The sequence below is a fragment of the Cyanistes caeruleus genome, chromosome 6, assembly GCF_971803275.1.
Source record: "Cyanistes caeruleus chromosome 6, bCyaCae1.hap1.1, whole genome shotgun sequence".
Taxonomy (NCBI): domain Eukaryota; kingdom Metazoa; phylum Chordata; class Aves; order Passeriformes; family Paridae; genus Cyanistes; species Cyanistes caeruleus.
In genome coordinates this window covers 3,221,322-3,245,352 of record NC_141706.1, presented here as the reverse complement: position 1 = coordinate 3,245,352, position 24,031 = coordinate 3,221,322, and the positions used below count along the sequence as shown (strand labels likewise).

The 24,031-nt window shown below is 36.0% G+C and overlaps 1 protein-coding gene across 5 annotated transcripts in view; it reads left to right on the top strand.

Annotated features, from left to right (window-relative positions):
- Positions 1 to 24,031, top strand: part of ELP4 (elongator acetyltransferase complex subunit 4) — a 136,370-nt gene that overhangs the window by 69,294 nt on the left and 43,045 nt on the right. Inside the window, exon 10 of one of the 5 annotated variants that reach the window (XM_086892582.1) lies at positions 4,756 to 14,748. The exons of 3 other annotated variants lie outside the window; for them this stretch is intronic. In XM_086892582.1, the coding sequence (XP_086748708.1) occupies positions 4,756 to 4,782 (27 nt within the window). In that variant the 3' untranslated portion in view covers positions 4,783 to 14,748. Of the gene's footprint in view, positions 1 to 1,200; positions 4,025 to 4,755; positions 14,749 to 24,031 lie in introns of those variants that run through there. One more of the 5 variants, XM_086892579.1, reaches the window with a different exon arrangement.

The window sequence follows — 24,031 nt, the reverse complement described above, 5'->3', positions numbered from 1 at the left end:
GATTTTTTTTTTTAATTTGGTTTTTCTTGTATTTCATAGGGTTTTCAAAAGATTCTGTATCGCACATAATGTAATTTAAAGTTTCCCATTGCATGTTGAGAAGCAAGAGCATTTGAAATATCAAGTGAAGCTGTCTCCTAGAAGGAAAACATTATTTATTGAATTTAAATTGGTGTTTCTGGCCAGCTTAACATTAACACCATCTTAACCCCCTTCAGAATGAATAATATTACCAACTAACCCTTCTGTTTCCTCCTTCTGAAGAAAGTAAGCAACAACTGTATCATGTTAACAATAATTAATTAATAATAATTAATAGTAATAAATAATTAATAATAATAATTGTTAAAGCATTTTATTTATGTACATAAATGCATAAATAAAGGGAATTTGAGTGCCAGCTTATACCAGTCATAGGCTGCTTGACTTACAGAAAACAGCTGGTAGCACTTGCTGAAAATAGTTCATTTTAAATGCCTCATCTCAGATATTTAAGGTTTGAAAAACCTAGTTTTAGATAATAAAAATACAGTCTGTGGGCTCTTCATTACTTTTTTTCCTGTCTGAGGTCTGTTACAGCAAAAATCACTCAAGAATCACTCTGATGTCTATTAAGTTCATGTTTACAAAACAGCTGCTAAATGGACTTCTTTTCCTCATATTAAACCAATCATCTTAGAGTAGTGTGTCTGCTTGAGTCATGTTGAAAATTAAAAGCAGAAAGCAAAAATAGCCAACTATAAGCAATAGAAACAATAATAATTGTAAAGTTTGCCACTTTTAAGTGGAAGGATGTGAGTACTGGGAGAAATCCACTTCACCCTGCATCCAAAGCAGCGCTTGCTATTCTCAAAATAACCTGATGGCTCAATATTGGAAGTTTTAAGGTTTTTAGTAATCTTTGCTGAGGTACTGTGCCCCCACTTTTTTCTGGGAAAGACAAGGCTTTGTGTGGCCCACATGGGAACATTTGAGGTGGAGGATTTGGCCACAGTTGCTGAGGATGTTTCTGAACTCTGCAATATCTGCCGGGCGTTTGGGTATCGGTATCCAAAACATTCCCCGTGCTTGGTGAGGAGATTTCTCGGTGACCTGCCTCTCCCAGGCTGGCTCCAGACTCTCCAGCTGGAGCAGGAGGAGCTGTGCAGTTTGCAGATACACTGGGAGAGTTCTCACTCAAGGATTGCTGTTCCATCTCAGGTTTTGGACGTTCCCCATGAGCCAGAACGAGAAGATGAACAAGAGCTGACCAAGGCAAGCTCGCACATGGATGTAGCCCCAGCTTGTACCCATCTGGGTATCCAGTGTGTGATGGGTAGGATAAACAACCATAGAAACCATCCCTGGCCACTGGAAGTGCCAGATGTTACAGCTGAGCAGCATTTTCTTCCTGGCTCTCTATTACATGCAGTTATCCATTGGTTTCCTCTCTTCTCTCATTGATTTATTAGGGACTTAATAATGATTAATCGATAAACCCTGCAGTCTCTGGAGATTGATATGTCTCAGGTCTGCAGTCTAAAGCCCCTGAAAGCAGCACTGTGAACTTGCTAATCAACACTTCTCACCTTTTGCTGTAAGGCTTTGTAATTCTGGGCAGGTTACAGCTTTCCTGCACTGCCTCAAATGCACTTTCACAAACCTTTTCCTACCAGAGAGAAGCGTGGCAGGAGTTACATCAGCTTTGTTTTTTTGCTTTAATGAAGGGAAAAATGATTCTCCTTCTAGGATGAATATTTATTAAAAGATACAAACCATTATTTTAATTCATAATTCTTGTTGCTTATAATATTCTTGTTGTTCCTTATAATATTTTTTGCATAAAAAAAATATTATAAGGAAATCTAGTACTTGTATTTAGATCTGATCCTCAATAGTAGCATAGCCATGGGCTGTTTATGCTTGGTCTACATCATCTAGACTAAAAATAGCCATCCTGTCATTTTATTGGCAGAGTTTTAGCTACTCCTTTAATTCTGTTTAAAAATGGATAGAGAGAAAGCATAAATATTGAATGTGTGCAGATATTTCAGTAAGTAACTAAAAGGAAATTCCTGATGCTTTGAAGAGCTCTGTAATTAAAAGGAATTCATATTTTGTTTAAGAGGCATTTTTTAAATTAATATAATCTTTAAAAGTATTATGCTAATTTTTGCATTTGTATCATTAAAGTAGCTACTTTTGAATAGCTATGTATTAAAATATAATTGTTTTAGTACTGTCCTGCTTAACTTTTATTCTTCAAAGATTTCCTTTCCATTTTGATAAGAAATTACTGGCGAAGTATTTAATTTCTTATCACTTAAATGGGAAGCCACATTATTTCTAATTTTTCTATTACTAAAGTGAATTTTTGCAGAATAAGAAGACAAGTCACTATTGCCTGCTAAAATCTTCAATAATAGCCTGAAAATTTCAGACTTTTTATGTTATGGTTTTTGAAAACCTGTGAAAACAAGGAAAGCAGAACTGGCTTTTTTTGAGTTCTATCTGTCCTACAAAAACATGGACTACTTTAGAAACTTTCAAGGTCACAGTCACGTTATGGAAAAAAAGTTTTAAGGTTGAAATGCATCTCTGATGATTTTTTATTGATCTGTAAAGGGCATTTTGACTTTGAAAAAGCCGTGAAAATTAGATTCAGTCTACTGAAACACCCCTAAATCTACAAAAGAGAATTTTTACTGTGTCAGTAGGGTAAGGCTCTATGGTAGAAACGTTGCAGTGAAAGGATTTTTTCAGTAGATTATCTATAATCTCATATAAGAAGCACTTTTTCCTCCGTCTGAACTAAAATTCTATTTGTACTATGGTCTTTACTACTTCTGCTTCTCCATTTTTGCTCATCCACACCCTGATGTGTTTTTGCATCCTTTAGGACAGTGTTATCTTCCACATGCAGTGTAGTTGTCTGTGCTCACACAAATAGGAATAACTGGAATACTTTCTTGCAGCTTCTTTGGTTTCCATCATTTTTTGTTTCTTGGGAAATTCTGTTCTTGATTTACAAATTGATCCAAAAACTCAGCACTTCTTGTGGTCAGATGCATTTGGAAGTAACTTCTGTTAACTGCTGCTTTTATTGAAGGTTGGTGGTGGTGTTACAACTGAGATGATGAAAAGAGAAGCAATGAATATTGTAGTTTTTACATTAGAGTATCCAAAATAAATAGTTGCAATCCATCTGTTGCAAGTGCATATCATAGAGGGCAGATCAGTTTTCAGAACTTACAATCAAAACAGAATTATTTACTAGTGAAAATTATGCATAACTGGGATGGTTTTATACATACAATCTAGACTTCTGGTCAAAATATCTAAAAGTAAAGCAGAATTTGTGTAAAGCCAGGAATAATCACTTAGTGATCATTTTTATTGTGAGAAGTATCACTATTTCTATGATACTGTTAGTATTCAAACTATTTTATCAGGGATTTATAATTTTTTTTTTTTTGAAAGAGGAAACATGTTTCCATACAAAATTACATCCCTAAAAGACCCCATGCTCCAAAATATGGAAAAATCACTTTCTATCTTGAAAAATCCAGCCAGCTATTCTTGTTTCAAGTTTCATCTAATATATTGTTCCGTGTGGTTGTATGATAAACACATTATTCCTTGAACAGGAATTAAGAGTAAAGCTGCCAGGAAGGGGTTTTGTTGTCAGAGTAGTTCCCGCCTCATGTTTTGTAAGAGATTTCATGGTCCCATTGTAAAGAGTGGATGATTTAAAACGTGTTCCCAAGATAAACTTTCCCATTGTCATTAATGAGGATGGATAATACTGAGTGACAAGTGCATTAGGAATGACACAGAAAGAGCTGTTAGATTTGTCAGAGCGTATCACTTCAGGCAATGAAACTTGAGGACATTCTCTTTTAGCAATTTTTTGCTATTTATTTAGAGAACCAAGGATTGTGATTGCTCACACAGGTGGATTCTACTGTTTAGTTCATTAAATATTTAGGTAACTTTGGAAAGGTAAAGGTGATAAAAATGAGCATTGGACTCCACTGTGAGGGGTGCAAGTGGTTGCTTTGATTACAGATAATTCAACAAAACTAATGCACCATTTATTTGGGTTTTAAATGTTTATTTGGTAGATAATTTTTTAATTTGCAATACTCTTTTTTTTTTATAAAGTTATATAATGAGAAATGCTCCGAACTGTCATAGTGAAGCTTCTGGGATAAAGAAGCCTAAAATTAGGACACTATACATGTAATTTACATTGACTTAAAAATTGTATTTCTCCGTAGAGCAAGACTTTTTAAATATTTATCTCTGAATAATTAATAATGTATGACTTTTTCTGGTGTTTAAAATCCTTCCAAACTACAACATGCCTATCAATTTCCATTTTGAACATGCAATTGGTCACTTTTTCGCCTTGATTCATCTTGCCTGGCTGCCAACCAAATTTTGCCTCTGTGTACCTTCTTGACACTAATAATGACTGAGTTTCTGTTCGTTTGCGTGCAAGATTTCCCAAGCGGCAGTTTGGGGCTGGGATAAACTATCTATCATCATTGCATACAACTAATCTGCCTCAACCAAACCAGCCCATGATTGAAATTGCATTTGACAATTCACCTCTCCTTGGCGTGCCTGAGGTGAACATAGCTACAGACCATCCCCGGAAGGGCACAGCAGCTCCTCCATATGTTGGGGAGGTTCCTTTTATTTGTGTCAGGAGACTTTTTGAAAAGCATGTATGGGCAGAGATTATTATTATTTCTTTTTTTTTCCCCCTAGACTTCCTTGTTTGCTGCTTTCTCCTAACCAAAGAATTTTGGGTTTGTGAAGCAGTTTGGGATCTCTGTTTCATCAGATTCATTCATTTGAGATGAGCCAGGGCAATGCTGGATGTATAGGAGATAAAAATTCAAGAGGGAAGTGAAACAGAAATTATTTCTTGTTAGAATTCATAGACCATTAGTGCTGCTTAAACATCAAGCAAAGTACCTGTTACTCTGTTGACCATTACCAAAACTTACAACTGCTTGGAGCATTTGGATAACACAGAGCATGAGAAGGAATGAAGAAGCAAAATTTTCTCTTTCTGTCATATAAGAAAACTTTTCATGTTTTTCCGAACCGTAAATTCATTCATATTGTGTAGTTACAGGTTTAAAAACCTGACTGTACAAATATAATCTGACAAAACAGACCTTTTATTTCTGGGTAAGATTACTCAAATTATCTTCAGAATAAAAAGCTTTCTAAGATTCCTTTTTGCTAAGTATTGTCCTTTTTATACGAGTTCACTTTTATCACAATATTTAAAGTAACAGCCTATGTCAAGAGTGCTGCTTTTCATTAGGGATGGGTATCACTAATGCTTCATCAGATACAATTAATTTTTCAAATGCAACCTTTCTGAATAGTTAGGGTAATAAAATTCTACTTCTAGGTAGATCATTTCTTTGTAGTTTTCCTCTATAGCTGCCATATATTGAGTTAAAAAATACGCTGTTTGGATAAATAGATCCTTTCCAACTCGAGATATTTGATGATTCTGTGATAATGCAGTTAGAAAACACTGATGATTTGCACTCTGGGATATGTTTTGATTTCTCACTGGTTTGTGTAACAGCATGTTTTTGCTGGTATTTTTGTATTTTAACAGAAGCACAAAGATCCCCAGTCAAATTTTCCTTTCAAATAAGTACAGCCCATTCCTGCTGCTGAAAAGGGGAGTGGCAGTGGCCCACTCATAAAGGCACAACTATCAGCCTAATTTTCTCTCTCACACAAGTCATACTTTTCTCCTTAAAACTGAAATACGTTTTTTAAAGTACTTTCATTCAGCAGATTAAGTTCAAACTGAGTTTGTAATCTTTTTGAAATGCTTGACAGCTGAATGTTGTGCTTGTATGTATTTTAGTTGTGGGGAAGAAGCTAAATAATATAGGTATCAGGCTTTCTACAGCATTTCCAGCCAACAAGTCCAGAAGAATCAGCACCCTTTTGAATATATAAATCATTCATCTTAGTAACCAGCTGCTCTGAAGGCAGGAAAGAATTACTCAGCCACACAGCCATGCTCAGTTCACCTGTTGCAGCAGCAGTAACAAACCGAGTACTAAACCTACCCATAATTTATGTCCTGCTTTCCATAGCTGTTCATTTATTTATTTTAATTAATCAATTAAAATTAAAATCATTCTGGTTCTTTTTCCTTTGAGTGTCCCTCTGTGCCCTGTGTAGGTGTTGGTCACTCTAAACCTGCTGGCTTGGAGACAGAAAACAGTGTCACCACCTAAGCCCAAGCAGAGCACCTACCTACCCACAGCTGTTTTTGTCATATTGCCTTGACATGTTCCACTCCTTTGGGGAAACTGGTTGGTTTGTGGATGTTTCCAGAACTTTTTTTTTGTTGTTGTTCTTTTTGGTATTAACCATGACTTCTTAAAAAAATAACTTCTTACATTCTTAGTCTGGATTTGGGATTTTCTTGTGTGTTCTTTCCTGTGCGGCATCAAAAGTTTTAGGCTATGACTTGATGTAATGACCTTCCTCATGTATAATAGTTCTTGTCCATATCAGAATGAACAGTTTTGATGCAATAATTAGACCTTTCTCGGGCCTCTGCTATTGCATTTTAAATACCTGGACTGGTTTTATTGTCTATAAAGCAATACTAGAGAGGTTTGGAGGTGGCAGAGGAGTTCCATCCTCCCTTAAAGGAATGAGGGAAGAGGGATTTGATTTGTTGGGGTCTGCAAATTCATCAACAGTTAAAAGTAAATGAAAAATACCATATCATTTTCAAGATAACCAGAAATCCTCTATAAATATTCAACATTTATTTTTTAAATAATTTGCTCAATCTAATTGTACACTTAAATTTATTACAGTTATCTTCTCACACCCAGTTATACCCTTATCACCAACTAGTTCCCACCTTAAGATCTCTAAATACACTTATGTGCAATGCTATTGAACATTACATTTTAAGATGATAACTCAGTTATTTGTAAAAAATAAGGTTAAAAAAGGTAGGCTTCCTCATCCATTTCCATACCTGCACTGTGGTGGTTCATAACCCCTGTGCTATTCTAGAATTCTTTGCTATTCTAGAAGTAATAAGAGATCATTGCAGTGCCTATGTAGAAGCAAATCTACACAGAAGTTTAAATCCTCTTGAAATTAGATTATTACTTTCAGAGACTGCAACTAGAAGAGACTTTTAAACTTCTGCTTCAAAAAAATAGTAGTTTTTATAAAAGAGAATGTGTAATGCTCTCTATTGCGTTGATAAAGCTTTACACATCATTGATCCTTTGAAAACACTTCATAAACCACACATAAATGCAATTCCTGAGTTATGGCAGATGTTTGGAAAGTCTCAATTCAGACTTTCAATTGACTAAAGACCTTATGTCTTCATCAAGAGAGCTACTGGAAAATACTTAATTAGCTACATTCTTACTGTAAGTTTTAATGTTGGGATGTACTTTTCATGCAGTTTCAAACTCTGTAAAAATTGAGTAAATATAGTTAAATGTAAAGCACTAAATCAGGCCACATGGGCAGGGATTTGTATTTGTTATATAATGCTGTTCATCTTTGAGCTGTGATCACTGCTCTTTGGCTGATGTTCCCATTTGTCCTGTGTTTTAAAACCTCATCTTTGTTTTAAAAACCATGACAGGAAGATCTCACTCTTCTTGGAGACTGGACTAGATCATCTCCAGAGGTCCCTTCCAACCCAAACCATTCCATGATTCTGTGATTCAAAGACACCAAATATTGGAATGCCTTCAGCAGCTGGATTAGTGCCTGAGCCTCTTTACTGCTGCACTTGATTAGCAACCAAACTCTTGGCTGGCTATTAATATGAACTCATTAACAAAAGAAAGCCTGATAGTCAGTCTTATGTCCTAGAGATTCAAAGGAGGATTCTCTGTCCTCTGGGATGGAAGTTCGGCTGACAAGCAGAACTTCAAATCAGGCTGCTTCAAATGCTGTGGGCACTGCCACTGACTGTTTTCTGAATTCCTTGGCAACAGAGAGTCCTTGTGACTTAATAGTGTTGATTTGCCAAAAGAAATGCAATCTCTGCTTGGAAAACTACTGTTTTGATGAATTGTTTCATTCAGCTACACAGTTGGTGAAAGTTCCACATAACATTAAAAATTCTAGGCTTATACTGAGATGTCTTTGATTCTTCACAGAGCCCACAAAGACAAAGACACAAAAAAGCTTTTGCACAGACTGAAACCTGTTCCTCATGAATATTCAAAGAACTGGCTTCAATCACACAGAACAGAAAAAACATATCAATCCAACCACTTTTATTGATACTACTCCCGATTCAGGTGTTTCATCACGCTGCCTTTCCTCCTTTCAGCACAAGTCTATGAACAATTCCTTATTTCTGGATTGTTCACCCTCAGCCTTGTGCTGCTTTCATCTTATTCTGAAGATAGGTCTGCTTAATACCATCAAATCCTGCTGCAGATTATGTAAGACAGATGACTTATGGGCAATGTCACCATTGCTTACTTAGTTCATTTTGTCTTTCTGCTGTTACACGGTGCCCATGTCCTGTAATGTTTAGGCACCCTGGTTCCATAAAACTGTTTCAAAAGAACACAAACCCATTGTCAGTGGAATGCAGGAAACACCTAAGAGACAAGCATTCTTCCTGTAGACAAGCATTCTCCCTGTCCACAACAGAAAGATGTTGCCCCACCTTGAATTTACGGTTCATTTGTGAGTTTGTATCCAGAATGATGATTCTAGCATCTCTGTCCTCATTTTTAAAGAGGATTTTTGCTGTCTTTTGATGCACAGGACATCTGCTTCTGTGTGTCACCAGAGATACATTCATTCCATAATGAGTCAAGACTATTGGATTTATTGTAGTTCCAGAAGTTTTTCCCAATGTGCTGGCAAATGGCAATTGTTCATTTGAATTAGCACACCTCCTTCTCAGGACACACAGGGCTGATTGACAAGGAACAGCCAAGATAGTCCCTGTCATGCTGCAGCTTGGACAGTGCAGGAGAGCTTAGATCCAAGGGTGAGCAGTCAAGGGGTGCTCTCTGATGTCTGGGCTCTCAAAGCTTTAGGGCAAGGATGGCCAAAGTAAGACCATGCCTTCACCAAGACTGGTTTCAGACTGGGAGCAGGGACTGCCTTTCCACTCTGTCATCATTCCATCCAAACATACCAGGTGATCCACAATGTCCTGGAAATGACAGCAGGTACCAGGTGTGCTAACCTGGTTTCAGTTCATGTACTCAGACACTTCCATTCTGAAAGCAGTTACTGGCATTTGTGAAGCTCTGTGTGGCTGTTCAGACAGTCATAGATACCACACACACCTGGAATATACTGTGTGTGTTTAATGTGGGGCAGTGAGCTCTGGATGGGGACACTGCCTGTGAAGTGGTGGTCTGCTGAATGCTACAGCCTGCTGGACCTGGACTGGGATGTTTCATAAATGTAAAATGGCTCTGAACCTCTTGGCTGAGTGGTGCCTGCACTGCCCAAGGTGTGCTCTTTGAGAGCCTTTCAATAAATACCTACCTTTATCTTTTAACTCTGTCCAGCCTCTCTTCTAGGCAGCCTCTCCAGGCTTCAGTGTCACAAAACAAACATCTATTTGCCAGATCCCTATCCCACTTTCTTCCATCTTTCTTGCAGAAAGGTTCAGGTTTTTGGTGTCCTAGCCATGGCAGGCTCCAATTGCCAGCAGAAATGATGAGCACATCTCACTGTTGAATTACTCCCCTTTTTCCTCTTCCATGAAGTTCCTTCCCTTCAGCTGGAAGGGTGATCTGCTGCTTTGTTGAATGAACCAGGTTCATTTGTTCTCCTAAGTCTATCATCAAACCCTGCATGTCTTAGCTGGACAAAGGTTTGTTCCTGATCTAACTCTTCCAGTTTCTCTCTATCTCCCTTTCTTGTAAAATGCCATTTTCCTTAGACTACCTCCTCCTGCAGCAGCCCCTCAGGAACCTGCAATCTTTTTCCTTTAGCTGGTTGCCTTCTTCATCTTTGCCAAGTCCTGCAGCAATCAAAAACTTCTTGTGCAACTGAGATGTGCATGAAGAGAAAAACCCTTGCATTTTCTCCTGTTTCTTTTGCAAAGAGAAGAGGAAAGGGGAAATAAAAGTCAAGGTCAGGAGAAAAAACTGGAAAAGGGTTCTACAAGTTGTGTCTTTTGACCCTGTTTGCTACTACAGATGAGACTGCAAAGAAAATTAATTGTATTGTGGAAAGAGCTGCACATACACATATACACACCCTAATCCTATCTCCAATCCTTTGGCTGCAACAAAAATAATAATTTGCAGCTTCATTAGGATAAGTCTGGGAGAGCTTTATAGCCTAAGTCTTAGATTAGTTCAGCATATATGTTCTATGATAGAAAAGGTTTTGATAGAAGAGGAAATTTTTGAGGAATTTTTCAAAGAGTGTAATGAGACATTTGGGGAATTTTCATATGCAAAGCATCCCAAACTTAAGAAAACAAGAGATAGATTTCACAGATATAAGTATGCTGCTGTTTGAGATATTTGAAGTGATGTTAAATTGCAAGGACCTTGAAAATTAAGATATGTGGTTTGTGTTTGCTTCAGTAGTAAAGAAATGGGCTAATGGAGGACTAGAATGACATTCCTAACCCAAGCACTGGACTAAAAAAATAATCTTTGCACTAATGTTTAGAACATGTCTGGATTTATCAAGATAATAAAGAAAAAGACTGGAAAGAAATAATTCAGGTCTTGGCAATGGAAACAAATTAGATAGACCAAGAAGAGAGGTTACCTATTAGGACTGTTCTACAAGAAGAAATATTGCTTTCTTCTTCATTTTTATGAAGCTATTTAACTTTAGAGAAATGAATTGTCACAATCTGAGTTTGCAGTGTCTAAGTGCTAGAGTTATATTACTGTGAGCTATCATATTATCTCTTGAAATAAATCTCTTTGTGTCTATTATCATAGTATTATGTAAGTCATGGATCTGCTCAGGGATTTTTGGTTCCTTGTTTTGGTTCCTTGTTTTGATGATCAGCTTTGAGCTGTTGAGTTCTGTGCAAGAATATTGCACCTACCCTGACTGTTAATGGAAATTTGATTGAGGTCTCATCTGATTTGGAATTTCAGTTTTCCTGAAACCTGTTTTTCCAAACACACAACAGCCAGTGTCAGCTGGATCTGTGTGTCCTGGTAGCCATAACATAAATGACTCCTAAAAAAGTGACATAAACAAGCAATGCAGCTGATTTGTGTCTCAATTGGACTATAAATAACACTTGAAGTGTAGAATTTCAGAGCCCTGTGGAGCAAATGGTGTAAGAGTTAGCAGGAATATCAGACTGAACCCTGAAGAATTCCATCCAGCTGCCTGTACCAATGGCAGAGGATTGCATTATCAGGCTGACGTTCATCTTGGGCATGGATTCCAAAGCATTCTGGTTCAACACTGTGGATCAATCAGCCTGTTCCTCTGGACTTCTGCCTTTAGAGGAGCTGTGTTCTGACTGCAGGCAGTTTCCACATAGTCATTCACTCTCTTTGGTAGCCTGCATGGACCCTTTCATGCTCAGCTTTGTCTGAAACATTTATCTAGAGTGGGACTCATTTGTCATCTGATGGGTGGGAGAGGATAAATCACCACAGGTTCTTTTGGTGAAAAGGTTTCTAGGCTGTACTGGTTTTTCCTCTAACCTGTAGAGAATAAATTTAGTGAGAGGTAACAACAGAGTAAGAAATTAAAGGAATCTGGGCTGACAAGGCTAAACACTTGTTGGGGTATGGAAGAAAATAGAAAGGAAAAAATAAGAGGTTCAGTGATTTGTACTAAAGAATTGAGGACAGAAGAAAACACTACACAGAGAAAGAAAGTGGGGACATGGACAGCAATAAATGAGGTCTTCAATTAAGATTATTAACTCTATAGCAGGTTTTTAATTCATTTTTTTTCTAAGGGTGGCAAGGACAGTTTTTAAGTCACCCTTACCTAGCAGAAAGGCAGTGATTGTAATTCACTGAGGACAAGGTGGGCAGTATTTTTAGGACAATGCAAATAGCCATAACATGTGAGGATGCTTGTTCTGCTCAGATGTCTTGGTTTGTCTAGTAAATTTATCCAGATTTGTCAGATCTGTAGAAAAAACAAAGTGCTGTCTCAGTGGTTTTAAATTAATTTGTGCTTACAACTGGGATTTAACAGTTCCTTTGAAGCAATTATTATTTTAGTACAAGTGTATATGAGATGCTACCTGTCAATGAGTACCTGGGGAATCCTCAGTATGCAGATCACTGACCTGATAAACTGAAGCAGCTCCAAGGGAGTTGTTATGGTCTGTCGCATCAATGAGTATTTAGGGACTCTTTAATATGTGGATTATTAGGACAGTAAAAACGTCTGCAGCCCATTGTGTCGCTGCAGCTGTTCCACTTGAGTCTTATTGCACAGCCTCATAAAATGGTGCAGAAAAGAAGTTGATGAAGCTTATGTAGTAGCCATGGTTTTGCATTAAATGAGTGGATTTTTTAAGCTTTTCCCCCCCAAAATGAAGCTTAGGCATTAATGCTCATACTAAAGTGGTTGAATTTGGAAACCATATTCATAAAAATTGCCATTTTTTCAATTACACATCAGGTGGACAAGAAATTTACATATTGAATTCTGTGCTGATTCCTTCTCTGATTTTTTTTATTTTATATCTGCAGTGTAGGAAGCAAACAGCAAAATTAACAGCAGCTAAACTCCTTAATTTACAACAGTGACAGATACCAACCTGGGACACATCCCAACAAGGAGACTGTGTGACCTGTGAAACTAACTTCCTTCCTGCAGCATTCAAAAATTAGTTTGTGTCTAAAAAACTAGTTTAAAAATTAAACTTAAATTATTTAGTTTAAATAAAATTAGTTTGTGATAAAAAGCAAAATTATTCCTGAGTAATATAAAATTTTACTATATTTTTGCATTTTTAACAGCTTCTGAAGCACTGCTCCAAATAACCAAAAACTTTTAAACTATGCTAGCAAGTGCAGCTGATAAGATGAATGAATAAACAAAAGATAAATCAAATAAATAAAGTTTGGTTATCTGACTTAGTGAAGATGCACACAAGACTTTGTGAACATCATGAATATTTTCCTGTATAAATTTCTCACACACCATAACTTCAAATTTTGCATTTCAGGTTACAAAGGTCTAACTAACACTATTTTTACTTACGCCCATATGATCTTGCTATTTGTAAAAATTCTGTGTGCCTGAGAAGAAGAAATCCATAATAAGGTAATGAAGATGACAAAGCTGCAAGTGTGTAATGAATACTGTGAATATGGAATGTAGGTCCAAAGTCCTTCATTTTTAAAGAGCTTTTTGGAATATTTTTGACAGGATTTTTTTCTCTAGGTAACTAATATGAGCAAATACATAGTACTAAACTTAAGCAGAAAAAATTCAAATGGTGTTTGCTTTCATGTGTATTTACATCTAAAGGGATGTTGTATAGATGGAGCATGAAATTGCAGGTTTTGATGTCAGAATTTTAAACATGATTTTTCCATTTGTCAAAACCTTAAAATAAAAATGTGTTTTTCGAGTACATGGCCTAAAACTGCTGAAAAGCTCCACTGTCACAGGGGAAAGTGTGGGACACAAGGAGAACACATTCATGCTCGTACTGTTGGAAGAAACCCACTCTAAACATCCTCAAGGAGTCTGTACATTGTTCCCAAGTGCTCAAAACACATCTTAAGCCTAATGTCTGAACAATAGAGAAAAATAATGTGTCTTTCTTGGAATATTTTTAAAAACAAAATCTGATTCCATCTCTTGTCATTCTTTGTAAAATCATCCAGGATACTTCTATCTGTTTTCCACTCAAATTAACACTGAAATAATTATGCAACTGCAGATTTAGTTTTATAACTCCCAACAGTGGTTGGATTTTGGAGCTTTTTCCCCAGTTTTTTAATAAATTAAATTTTGGTTTTGACCTTTTTGAATTCAGATTTGAGAGGCTGAAGATGTAGTGGTAGCATTTTAACCAGCAAATGCTAATTTTTGCCTCTTAAACTGAGGCAAGCTGTGAAAAGCAAAGACTTATTAGGAAGAGTTGTCAGCAAAAGTTTACACCTTTGATCTACAGTGAGGTTCTCAAAGTTTCCAGCATTACATTTCTTATTTGAAAAAATATTCCATTATTTCTGTTACTGACACTCTTAAAAAAAAAAAAAAAAGTGTCATAGTAACTGCCAAATTAAAAATCAATCAATGGAAAGTAGGAACAATGAAATATTACTAAAAATAGCAAGTTACTCTGTCTGCTGGAATAATGGGAAATTATCACATTAAGCACATTATCAGGGTAAAAAAAATCAACAATCTATACATTACAAAAATTTAATAATTTCATGAAGCAGACCAGATTCAGAACTTTTCTAGAGTCAGTTTACAATTAGAAGTTTCTCGTGGAGTTGATATTTAAATGAAAATTGCTTATGTTTGCATTGTTATCTCAATGACAGCGATAAAATTTAATTAGGAGAGGTTAATCAGTGTTCACAATGAAATTCATACAAAAATGCATTTAACTGTATATTGAATATTCAGTGGGTGTTCAGTGGGACAGAAAACTTAGACTTTATATTTTTTTGTAGTTTTCTGTCTTTTGAAAAGATTTAAGTAGCTTTGTTTATAAATGGAATGATTTCAGTTTAGTAATTTGGAGCTCAGTTTTCACTCTTCTATCAAAAAGAAAAATGCAAATCTCACAATCAAATTACAGCCAGAACTTGTAAAGTCAAAGATTAACAATTCACTCTGTGAAAACTTACCTATTGCAAAGTGGGAAATAATACTTAAGAAAACAATTCCTTTGCTGGTTTATAGGAGATATTAATAATTCTTTTATGTAATTACCCATTAAAGCATACTGATTCTGTGAATGGGCTAAAAAAGATTGCTTTATGTTTTTACTCAGATCATTTTTTAACCAAAATGCAGCTTAAAACCAGATGGAAGAAGTCATTACTTGTAATAGCACTGAAAACAGCAAATGTTTCAGGATATACATGCAAGAGATTTTTGTCAATATTATGCCACATATGAATAATTCATTCCTAAAACTGCTACATTTTATAAATAAATAGCCATCTGCAGTATCATATGCCACAATCCTACAAATACTGACACCAATGAGCAATGTTTTACATGTCACTAACTCAGCACTACTGTTCTGATGTTAAAGAATAATACTTCTAATTTAGAAAGAGTCTGTAGGCTAATCAACAACTTCTTCAGGGCTGAATTCAGGATATTTAGAGTAAAAATAACCTCAGTTGTTACATCTGCCAGGTGCCAATGATTGCTGTCACTTGTTCTACCCAAGGAACTGGAAAGAAAGAGGACATTTTCCATCAAAGGAGATGTTAAAATAACACATTAACATTTGTGGTTACTTCTGTTTTGATTTCTGGTCCTTGGGATTAGGTTAAAGTTCTTTGAGGTGTTAAATGTTAGAGCAAATAGCACTGTGGGCTTGGTTTCAGTTCCATGGTCACTCCCTGTGGTGGTTCCTGCCTTACATGCAGCCCACAGGTAGCCAGGCCATGACCAGGTATTGATCCAAAAGAAAAGGCAGAAATATCCTGGCCATCTGCCATGGAAAATGCAATTTTGGATAGTGCTGTCACAAGCAAGTCTGGCAGGATTGCACAGATGAATGTAGCCAATTTTCAGTGAGAGCATCCACAGCTTTATTTTGGCTTGAAGTGACAATGTTTTCCAGGTTAAGTGAATTTCCTTTTTAAATAAAATCACCTTGGTTACTTTTCTGTTGGAAAAATTGGGCTGTGCCCAGAACCTGGACCGTGGGACAGACTGAGTGGTGCTCCCAGAGACTGAGATTTAGGATTTCTGTGCATTCACAATGCTGTGGCTGCTATGGCATTGTGGTCTCACATGGAGCTGCAACTCCATGCACTCTCAAAAGTGCCCAGTGAGTTCACACAACTTTATCTCACTGCTATGCTTTGCAGTGTGAGTATTCTATTGCCCTGTGAGGAAAGGAAAAAGGAAGGAGGAAAAAAACTTTCCTGCTGGAAGGAGGAAAAAATACTCATTACAACTGAGATAGTTCTGCCTCAGGGGTAAGGGGGGCAGCACATCTCGACATGGTCATTATCTTACCCTCACTTTCCTTACATTTCCTTTAACTCAAGTGATGATTTTGTGTCCTGATGCAAAATTTTGATTAACACAAATTTTAAAAATAGACTAGAGCAGAATTTTAGTAGTTTCAATTACTGCTGAAAGATTTCTTTGTCTTTTCCAGATACTCACCCATTTTGCCTTAATTTAGCTTTCCTGCTGGTTTCTCATTAGGTGGTTATCACAAAACAGATCTTTCAATTAACTTTCCAGTATTTAAGGACAAATGATCTTGGTGATAACACATTGTCAGTCAATGCATCAACTTTCAGAATAATGTGCACAAATAACATGAGAAGTGCTCCTCTGGCTGGTTCTGCATGTGTCACATTAAATCTTGCTAATAAAACTTTTTAATCAAAGTTTTTCTTTCCTAATTCTGAGCATATAAGCCAATTTTAAAAATATAATCATTCCAAAGTATTATTCTTGTTTGAGTCCACGGCCCAGATGTGATTTAGGTTTTTTTTTTGCTAATTCAGCAGTGACATGAAGAATTAATCCAACAGTTCATTTACTGAAGGATCAAACAGCTCAGTGATGTTTAGGAAATTTTCAAATTCCAATGTAGGTGAGAACCTTATAGAAATATGTTACACCTCCTCTTGTTACTCATTCTGCAGGAATTCAGTGTTACTGTGGTGCTTCTGCATTCGACATACTTGGTCTTGGGCATTTGAATGTAATTTAGGGAAGATTCCAAAGAAAGGATCATTTATATCTGTGCTGATTTATGAAAGGAAGATGTAGCATGGTCACACAGAGCTCGGTGTGCCACATTTACCATTCAGAACTGCACCCAATGAGCAGAATATCCCATGGATCCATTTCAGCCTCAGCTCCTATGCCCACAGCCAGCGTTCCAGGGAATCACAGTTGATATCCATAGCTGTGACAGTCTTTCTCCTACTCCATCCCACCCATCTTCTTTCTACCTTTGGTCATGGGGTATCTTTTCCCTAGAAAGGCCAGGGAATGTTCTTTTGAGACCACCACATAGCTTCCTTCTGTCTGGAGTAGGCTTTGGTGTAACATTCCCTGTCCAACAAGGGAGCCCTGGACTCTCCTCTAAATTAACTTTATGCTTTAAATTTTTTTATTAACTTAATGCTTTGTGAGAAATGCTGCTGGAAGCTCCCATAATGCAAATGCTCATGGGGAGGGGACTTCAAGGGAGAAAAAGATAAGGTGCCCCTTTTATGGTTTGTGCAGGGCATGCAGTGACTGCAGCATTTATGGATTGTGTCGTGACTAAGGGTTAAAATCTCTCTAGGTACCATTTGTCTAGGTTTTCCTAGAGTAGAGTTTGGTAGATAACATACCTCGAGACTGAACCATTCATCTTTCTTTCTTCTATTCGTTAAACACAATGCATTACAGATTTTAAAAACATTGAGAGTTGTTTCTACTGAGAAATCAAAATTGTTAAGCAGATAATGATCTAAGGGACAGAGTTGTCATTGTCACATGGATACTTGATCCATGTGCTGTTCTGTACAGCAGCAAAACTACCATTTATGCAAACAAGGCAAAACATGACCTGAAGTTGCAGATCAGAGGTCTTGGACTCATTTCTGATTGCATTTATTTGAAATGAAGTCCAAATATGAACCTGTTATTTGATAACTGCACTTCAGCACTGAGTGTAAAGCAAGATGACAAAATATCTAAATAATGTGTGTATTTCAAGATGCCTTCATTTCTGTTTGTGTAAGTGCAAAAATATATTTTTGTAATGTGTAATAAGGATTTTAATAAATGCTTGAAAATGGATTTCTTAATATGCTCATTATGTTTCTGAGCCTGCTAATTCTTTAAGGAAATGAAGAAAAAATAATGAAATTATGTTACACAGGTACTTAATTTTTTTTATCTCTGATACTACTCTGGTAATTAATGTCTGGTTTATGCAAACTAGACGATATCTCTTACTGGACACATTACTGTCAAGAAAATATTACTTGCCTTAATTATCAGTAATGAAGCAGGGATAAGCTGCTCACTTAGATATAATATATCTAATGACCTTTTCAGCTAAAGGTTATGATGAAAGGTATCAGTTTCACAAATTAAGCCTCATTCAGTTTCTGGCCTTTGTCTAGATTAATGTTTGGAGGATGAGTTTTAAAGTCAGACATAAATTGTGTTTGGTGTTTAAAATTGATTTAGTGTCTTGCTTTTAGTACATCATTTTCTCTCATATAAATTACACCAAGCCTCATTTTTATCTTCATGTTTTATTATGAAAGCCAATAGTTAAGTCTAGTCTTGTCTTATTAACTGCTGCTGTATATTTTGACAATAGTAACTGGCAGAGGAAAGCTTAAATAAGCATTTTAATTGGGAGTCATATAATGATTTTTTAAAAGCTTTTTTTCAGTTACCTTTGTTTTAAAAACTTTTTAATCAAAGTTTTTCTTTCCTAATTCTGAGCATATAAGCCAATTTTAAAAATATAATCATTCCAAAGTATTATTCTTGTTTGAGTCCACAGCCCAGATGTGATTTAGGGATTTTTTTTTGCTGATTCAGCAGTGACATGAAGAATTAATCCAACAGTTCATTTACTGAAGGATCAAACAGCTCAGTGATGTTTAGGAAATTTTCAAATTCCAATGTAGGTGAGAACCTTATAGAAATATGTTACACCTCTTGTTACTCATTCTGCAGGAATTCAGTGTTACTGTGGTGCTTCTGCATTCGACATACTTGGTCTTGGGCATTTGAATGTAATTTAGGGAAGATTCCAAAGAAAGGATCATTTATATCTGTGCTGATTTATGAAAGGAAGATGTAGCATGGTCACACAGAGCTCAGTGTGCCACATTTACCATTCAGAACTGCACCCAATGAGCAGAATATCCCATGGATCCATTTCAGCCTCAGCTCCTATGCCCACAGCCAGCGTTCCAGAATGTTCTGCTGAGCTCCCCTAAGGAACTAAACCCATAGTAGCAGTTAGGAAAGATGTTTCTTAGCTCAGGTTTTAAATCAGCCTTCTGGCACACCAGACTGGGAGTGACAGAGTCTCCAGAGCCTCCAGACTTCTCTTGGAAGAGTGCAGCTCCTCGTTGAACAGGATGTTGGGACCAACTGCATTTTACCTTCCTCATGGTAAAAGAGTTGTGCTGCTCTGTTCTCAGCCTGCCTCTGTGTCCTTAACACCATGGGGGAGTCAGGAAACATTGACTTTAAACAGAAACTCTTCCCAGTCTGACTTGGCAGAGATAAACCTGCACTTGCTCAGATCCACTGTGTGATTGTGAACCAAATAAAGCCTACAGAGCTCAGGCTAAACTGAGAGGAGAGAGGACAAAGCCAATTGCTCTTTAGAAAGCCTGGGAGATATTAAATTAATTGGTGTAGCAGGAATTAATCATCTGATCCTGATTCTGCTTGTGTCAACCAAAGAAAAGATGAAGGGCCTGATGCAGAAGGCAGCAGCCCTGTTCTTGATGTGAACATGTTTTTTAGGAGATCTCGGTCCCCAGCCTGGACTGGGCACAATCTGCTGCTATTTCATTAAGATTCCATTGCTCTTTTTTGTAGAGAAGAAGAATATTTCTCATTTTCATAGTATTCAATCCAGAGGTTTTGAGAAACTTCTTCTCAGAGGAAAGAGGGGATATGATGAGTGCTCCTCCAAGGAATATGTTACTCTTTTTCCATGTCATAATAGAAGAATGGAAGTGTGACTGCTTTTAAAATAGACATTTTTAAAATTTATTTTAAAAAAATTCGGTTTTGATTTTTTATTTTTTGGGGTTTTTTTTACTTTTTTAATATGTCTCATTTTTCAAAAATATTTAGCCCAGTGTCGTTTTTTTCTGTTGTTGTGAGAACAATAAATTTGTGTTTGTTTTTCACTTCAAACTGTTTGATACAGAATTCTTTTAGATGCAACCTGGATATTAGATACACTGAAAAACTTCACTTTATTAGAAAAAAACACCCTTTAGACCGTGACATTTCTTGAAATTATGTTAAGTAATTAAAGAGTAAATGGGACCTTAACAATGTGGTTATTAGGAAGACATTAGCAGTAAATGTAAATTAAAACATATTCTTTTCTGTCAAACACTGTTCTATTGTGTTAACAAACAATGAAGAGAGGAATTTAAGTATAGCTACAACAAATTTAAGTGTTCTCAAGTGTGTCAAAATAAGTCTAAAGCATTCATATGAAGTAAAAGAACACTTCAATTTATTCAAAACCAAAGCAATTTTTTTAGTAGAGTGTAAGCAGAACAGGAAGAAGCAGAAGTAGGAAAAAAAACCCCAATTTATCAAGTGGAATAAATTAAAAATTGTTGGAGACACTGGATAAACTAAATGGTCATATACTTATTGAGAGAGTGGGAAAATATCAAATGCACTTAATAATGTGAAATAATGGAATAAGTAAAACAAAACACTTCTAATAATATATTGAAGCTATTTCTCTCAGTTTCTTCCACTTCTTCACTAATATCCACTTCATTCATCTGTTCTTCACATCCTTGCATCAGCTGCTAAGTGATTTTACCCCTTATGACCTCTTCTTAAACTGAATCACTGCCAAAATGCACAAATATATATTAAAAAAAATATTATATATATTATTTATTATATTATTTATTATAGATATGTATATATTACGTGTAATATTTGTAATATTATATATATTACATATATATATTATCTATATATAATGATAGATAGATAGATAGATAGATAGATAGATAGATAATCTCAATAAATCTAGTGATCCCAATTTAAGGTAGGTGGCATGAAAATTCAGGGGTGAGCAACCAAAGTTCCTAATGTGTTTGTGGATCTAAAAATCTCACATGAAATCTCTCTGCCAGCCTTCATGGGGGATTCATTTTGCTACTCCTTTTTTCCCCAGGTATCCGTAATATAAATAAATATTTTGCATTTTATGTTCTGAGTTCCTTGGGCTGGTGTTTCAGTAGAATATGACATTAATTGTCTTGAAGCTATTGAAGAGTTGTAGGATGCTTTCCTCCATCCCAGCCCCAGCAGGGTGGCCACAGTGCAAGGTACACAAAAAACCAAAGGAGAGATTCTCCACCAAACCTGGCCCTAAAGGTAAAAGTCACAGTGGTTTGCTCTCATCTACGCCCCTTCCTGTGCACCCAGAATTAACCACAGAGCTCCTGCTGGAGGGGAAATGCATTTAAATGTAAATCTACATTAATCCCACATTTAATCCCATGTTCAAAATGTTACACATTACATACACCCTCCTTTTATAGTGACAACCTGAGAACTGGATCTATCATCTTGCTCCATAAAAATTTGTAAAAAGTCTGTGGACTGTTTAGTAGTCTGTAGAATTACATAATTGAAAAGTTCTGTGCTTTGCTGTTGAACAGTAAGTTTACATGGCCTTTTCTTTAAATGTTTATTTTAAAAGAGAAAAAATGGAGTACAGTATGCACCCCAAAGAAAAAATCATGAAATTAAAACATCACTGCTATTGGGAATCTCAGTGTATTTTTAATTTTGTGATAACTTCACAATAGTAAAATACTGTAAAATACATTTCACTAGCTTCCTTTATTGGATTTTAACCTGTATTTTACTTTAAAGCACTTTGCATGTTCAGATCATTAGTTAATTTATATATATCATGATAAAAGTCCATATTAAAAATTTGCTATTATAGTGACCATACATTGAAACAGGCCAAAGTCTGCTTGGTTTAATACTGCTGAGGCAAAAAAAAAGCTGGTAAAGATGAATTATGGAATTGCAAAATGTGGAAGATGAAATTTTAAAAGTTGGTTAAGTAACAGAAGTGGGTTCAGGAAGGACTTATATTCTACTTCATGTCAGAAAAGAAACTATTGAAATTTGTTTATATTATATTTGTTCATGTTTGAGTGGATTTCAGGATCAGTGAAGCATTGCTGTAATACAGTGAAAGAAAAACCAGTTTTAAAGTAGTTTCAAGATTTAAATGGGAAATTGCGTTATTTCTAGGAAAGGATGATAACATTTGAAATTGAATGAAAAAATACAATAAATGAGGCAATTGATGTTAAGGGAAACTGATGGCTTTCAGAAAAAAAATACTTTAATCTAGAACAAAGTTCAAGGTTCTGAAAGTATTTAAACTCATTTTCTTTAAAGAAAACAATTTCTTCTGTAAGTTTGAAGTGTCATTTCCTTGCATTTTTTTACAATGGTTATCTTTGAATAATGAACATAGTAATTTTCAATTGGAACATAACTCAGAATCCATTAAGCAGTTCAAACAATTTAAATAATTTGTTTAGACTTATTTATATTAGAGTTATGCAAATAAAGCAGTTATATAAATAAAATTAGTTTTCTAATTAATACCAGAAGATAATGCTGATAATTATGTCAGATATCTTTCCATTCTTAATATTATGTTATGTACTATTACTTACAAATGTTAAAAAATATTGGGGAAAGAGGTTGTTTTAGCTGCTTGTATAGAGGTTTATAATTCTCTACAGTTAAGAAGAGGAATCAAAAATTTCTTCAAAAACTAGTAAAGGTTTCCAATAGAAATTTTACATTAGTCCCTTGGTTCCATTTAAATGTAGTTTTCTGAAAACTCTGCCAGAGGGTAAAAAAGTCTGGTCTGCTTTAACTCTCAACATACACAGTGTGAAACTTTTTATTTTGGCTTAAAATTGAAGTAAATTTGAAGTTTCCAGGATCTCTTTTTCTCTCTGAAACAAATGAGGGTGGGTGTCAGTCTGTTCTCCCAAGTAACAAGTCACAGGATGAGAGGAAACAGTCTCAAATTGCACTGGGGGAATTTGATTTGATATTAGGAAACATTTCTTCAGCAAAACAGTTAGCAAGCCCTGGAACAGGATTCCCAGGGAAAAGGTTGAATCAGCATCTCTGGAGGAATTTAAAACACATCCATATGGCACTTTGGGATGTGGTTCAGTGGTGGACTTGGTACTGCTGGGTTAATGGTTGGACTCAGGGATTTTGGTGGTCTTTTCCAGCCCTAACAATTCCAGGATTCTTTAAATATCAAGAAAAATGGAATTTTTCAGTCTATCTTTGAGATGTATTTATTATGTTCCTTATTGTACAGGGGGAGGACTTCTTTTACTGGCCTTGTTGCCTTAATCACATCTATTTTTGCTGAACAATGATGGTGTCACATAAATTTGATGTGTAATCACAGGGAAGTCATAAATATGATTTGTGATCATAATCATAATCATAAAATATGATATGTAGCCTGAACCAGTAGGCCAAAAAAAAAAAACCCTCTTCATTCTTTGACTCTTCATTCTCCATCCACTTTTGGAGGGGCTGTGTTTGGGAAGAAGTTATGTGCAGGTCAGCAGAAGTTATCTCCAGTGAAGAACGTGCAGCAAGGCTGTCATTTGCCACAGAGTGATGGGCTTGGCAAATCTCTGTCTGAAAATTGGTCCTTTCCATTTGTCCATCTGAATATTTCATATTTCATCAGCACATTGGGATTTAAACACTCTGCCAGTGTGTTTGTCCCTCTCAGGATGTGAGTCTTCCTGGCTGGTGCCGATTAATTTAACCCCTGAGGTGGCAAATGAACTAATTCTCCTTTCAATAATTTCTACCTGGTTTTCTAGGAAGATTCCCAGTTGGGGACTTTTATGATTGTTTATTTTTATTATAGAAGATACATGAAAATACACAAAATGTGTCTAGAGTTTAAAAGATGAGACAGTGTGATGGAAGGCCATGCATCTTAAATTAGTATTCTTTAGGAATGTATCCAATTCAACTGAAAATTGCAGTTTGTAGCAATAAAATCATCTTGCTCCAGAAATATTTCCATTCTCAGCAGACA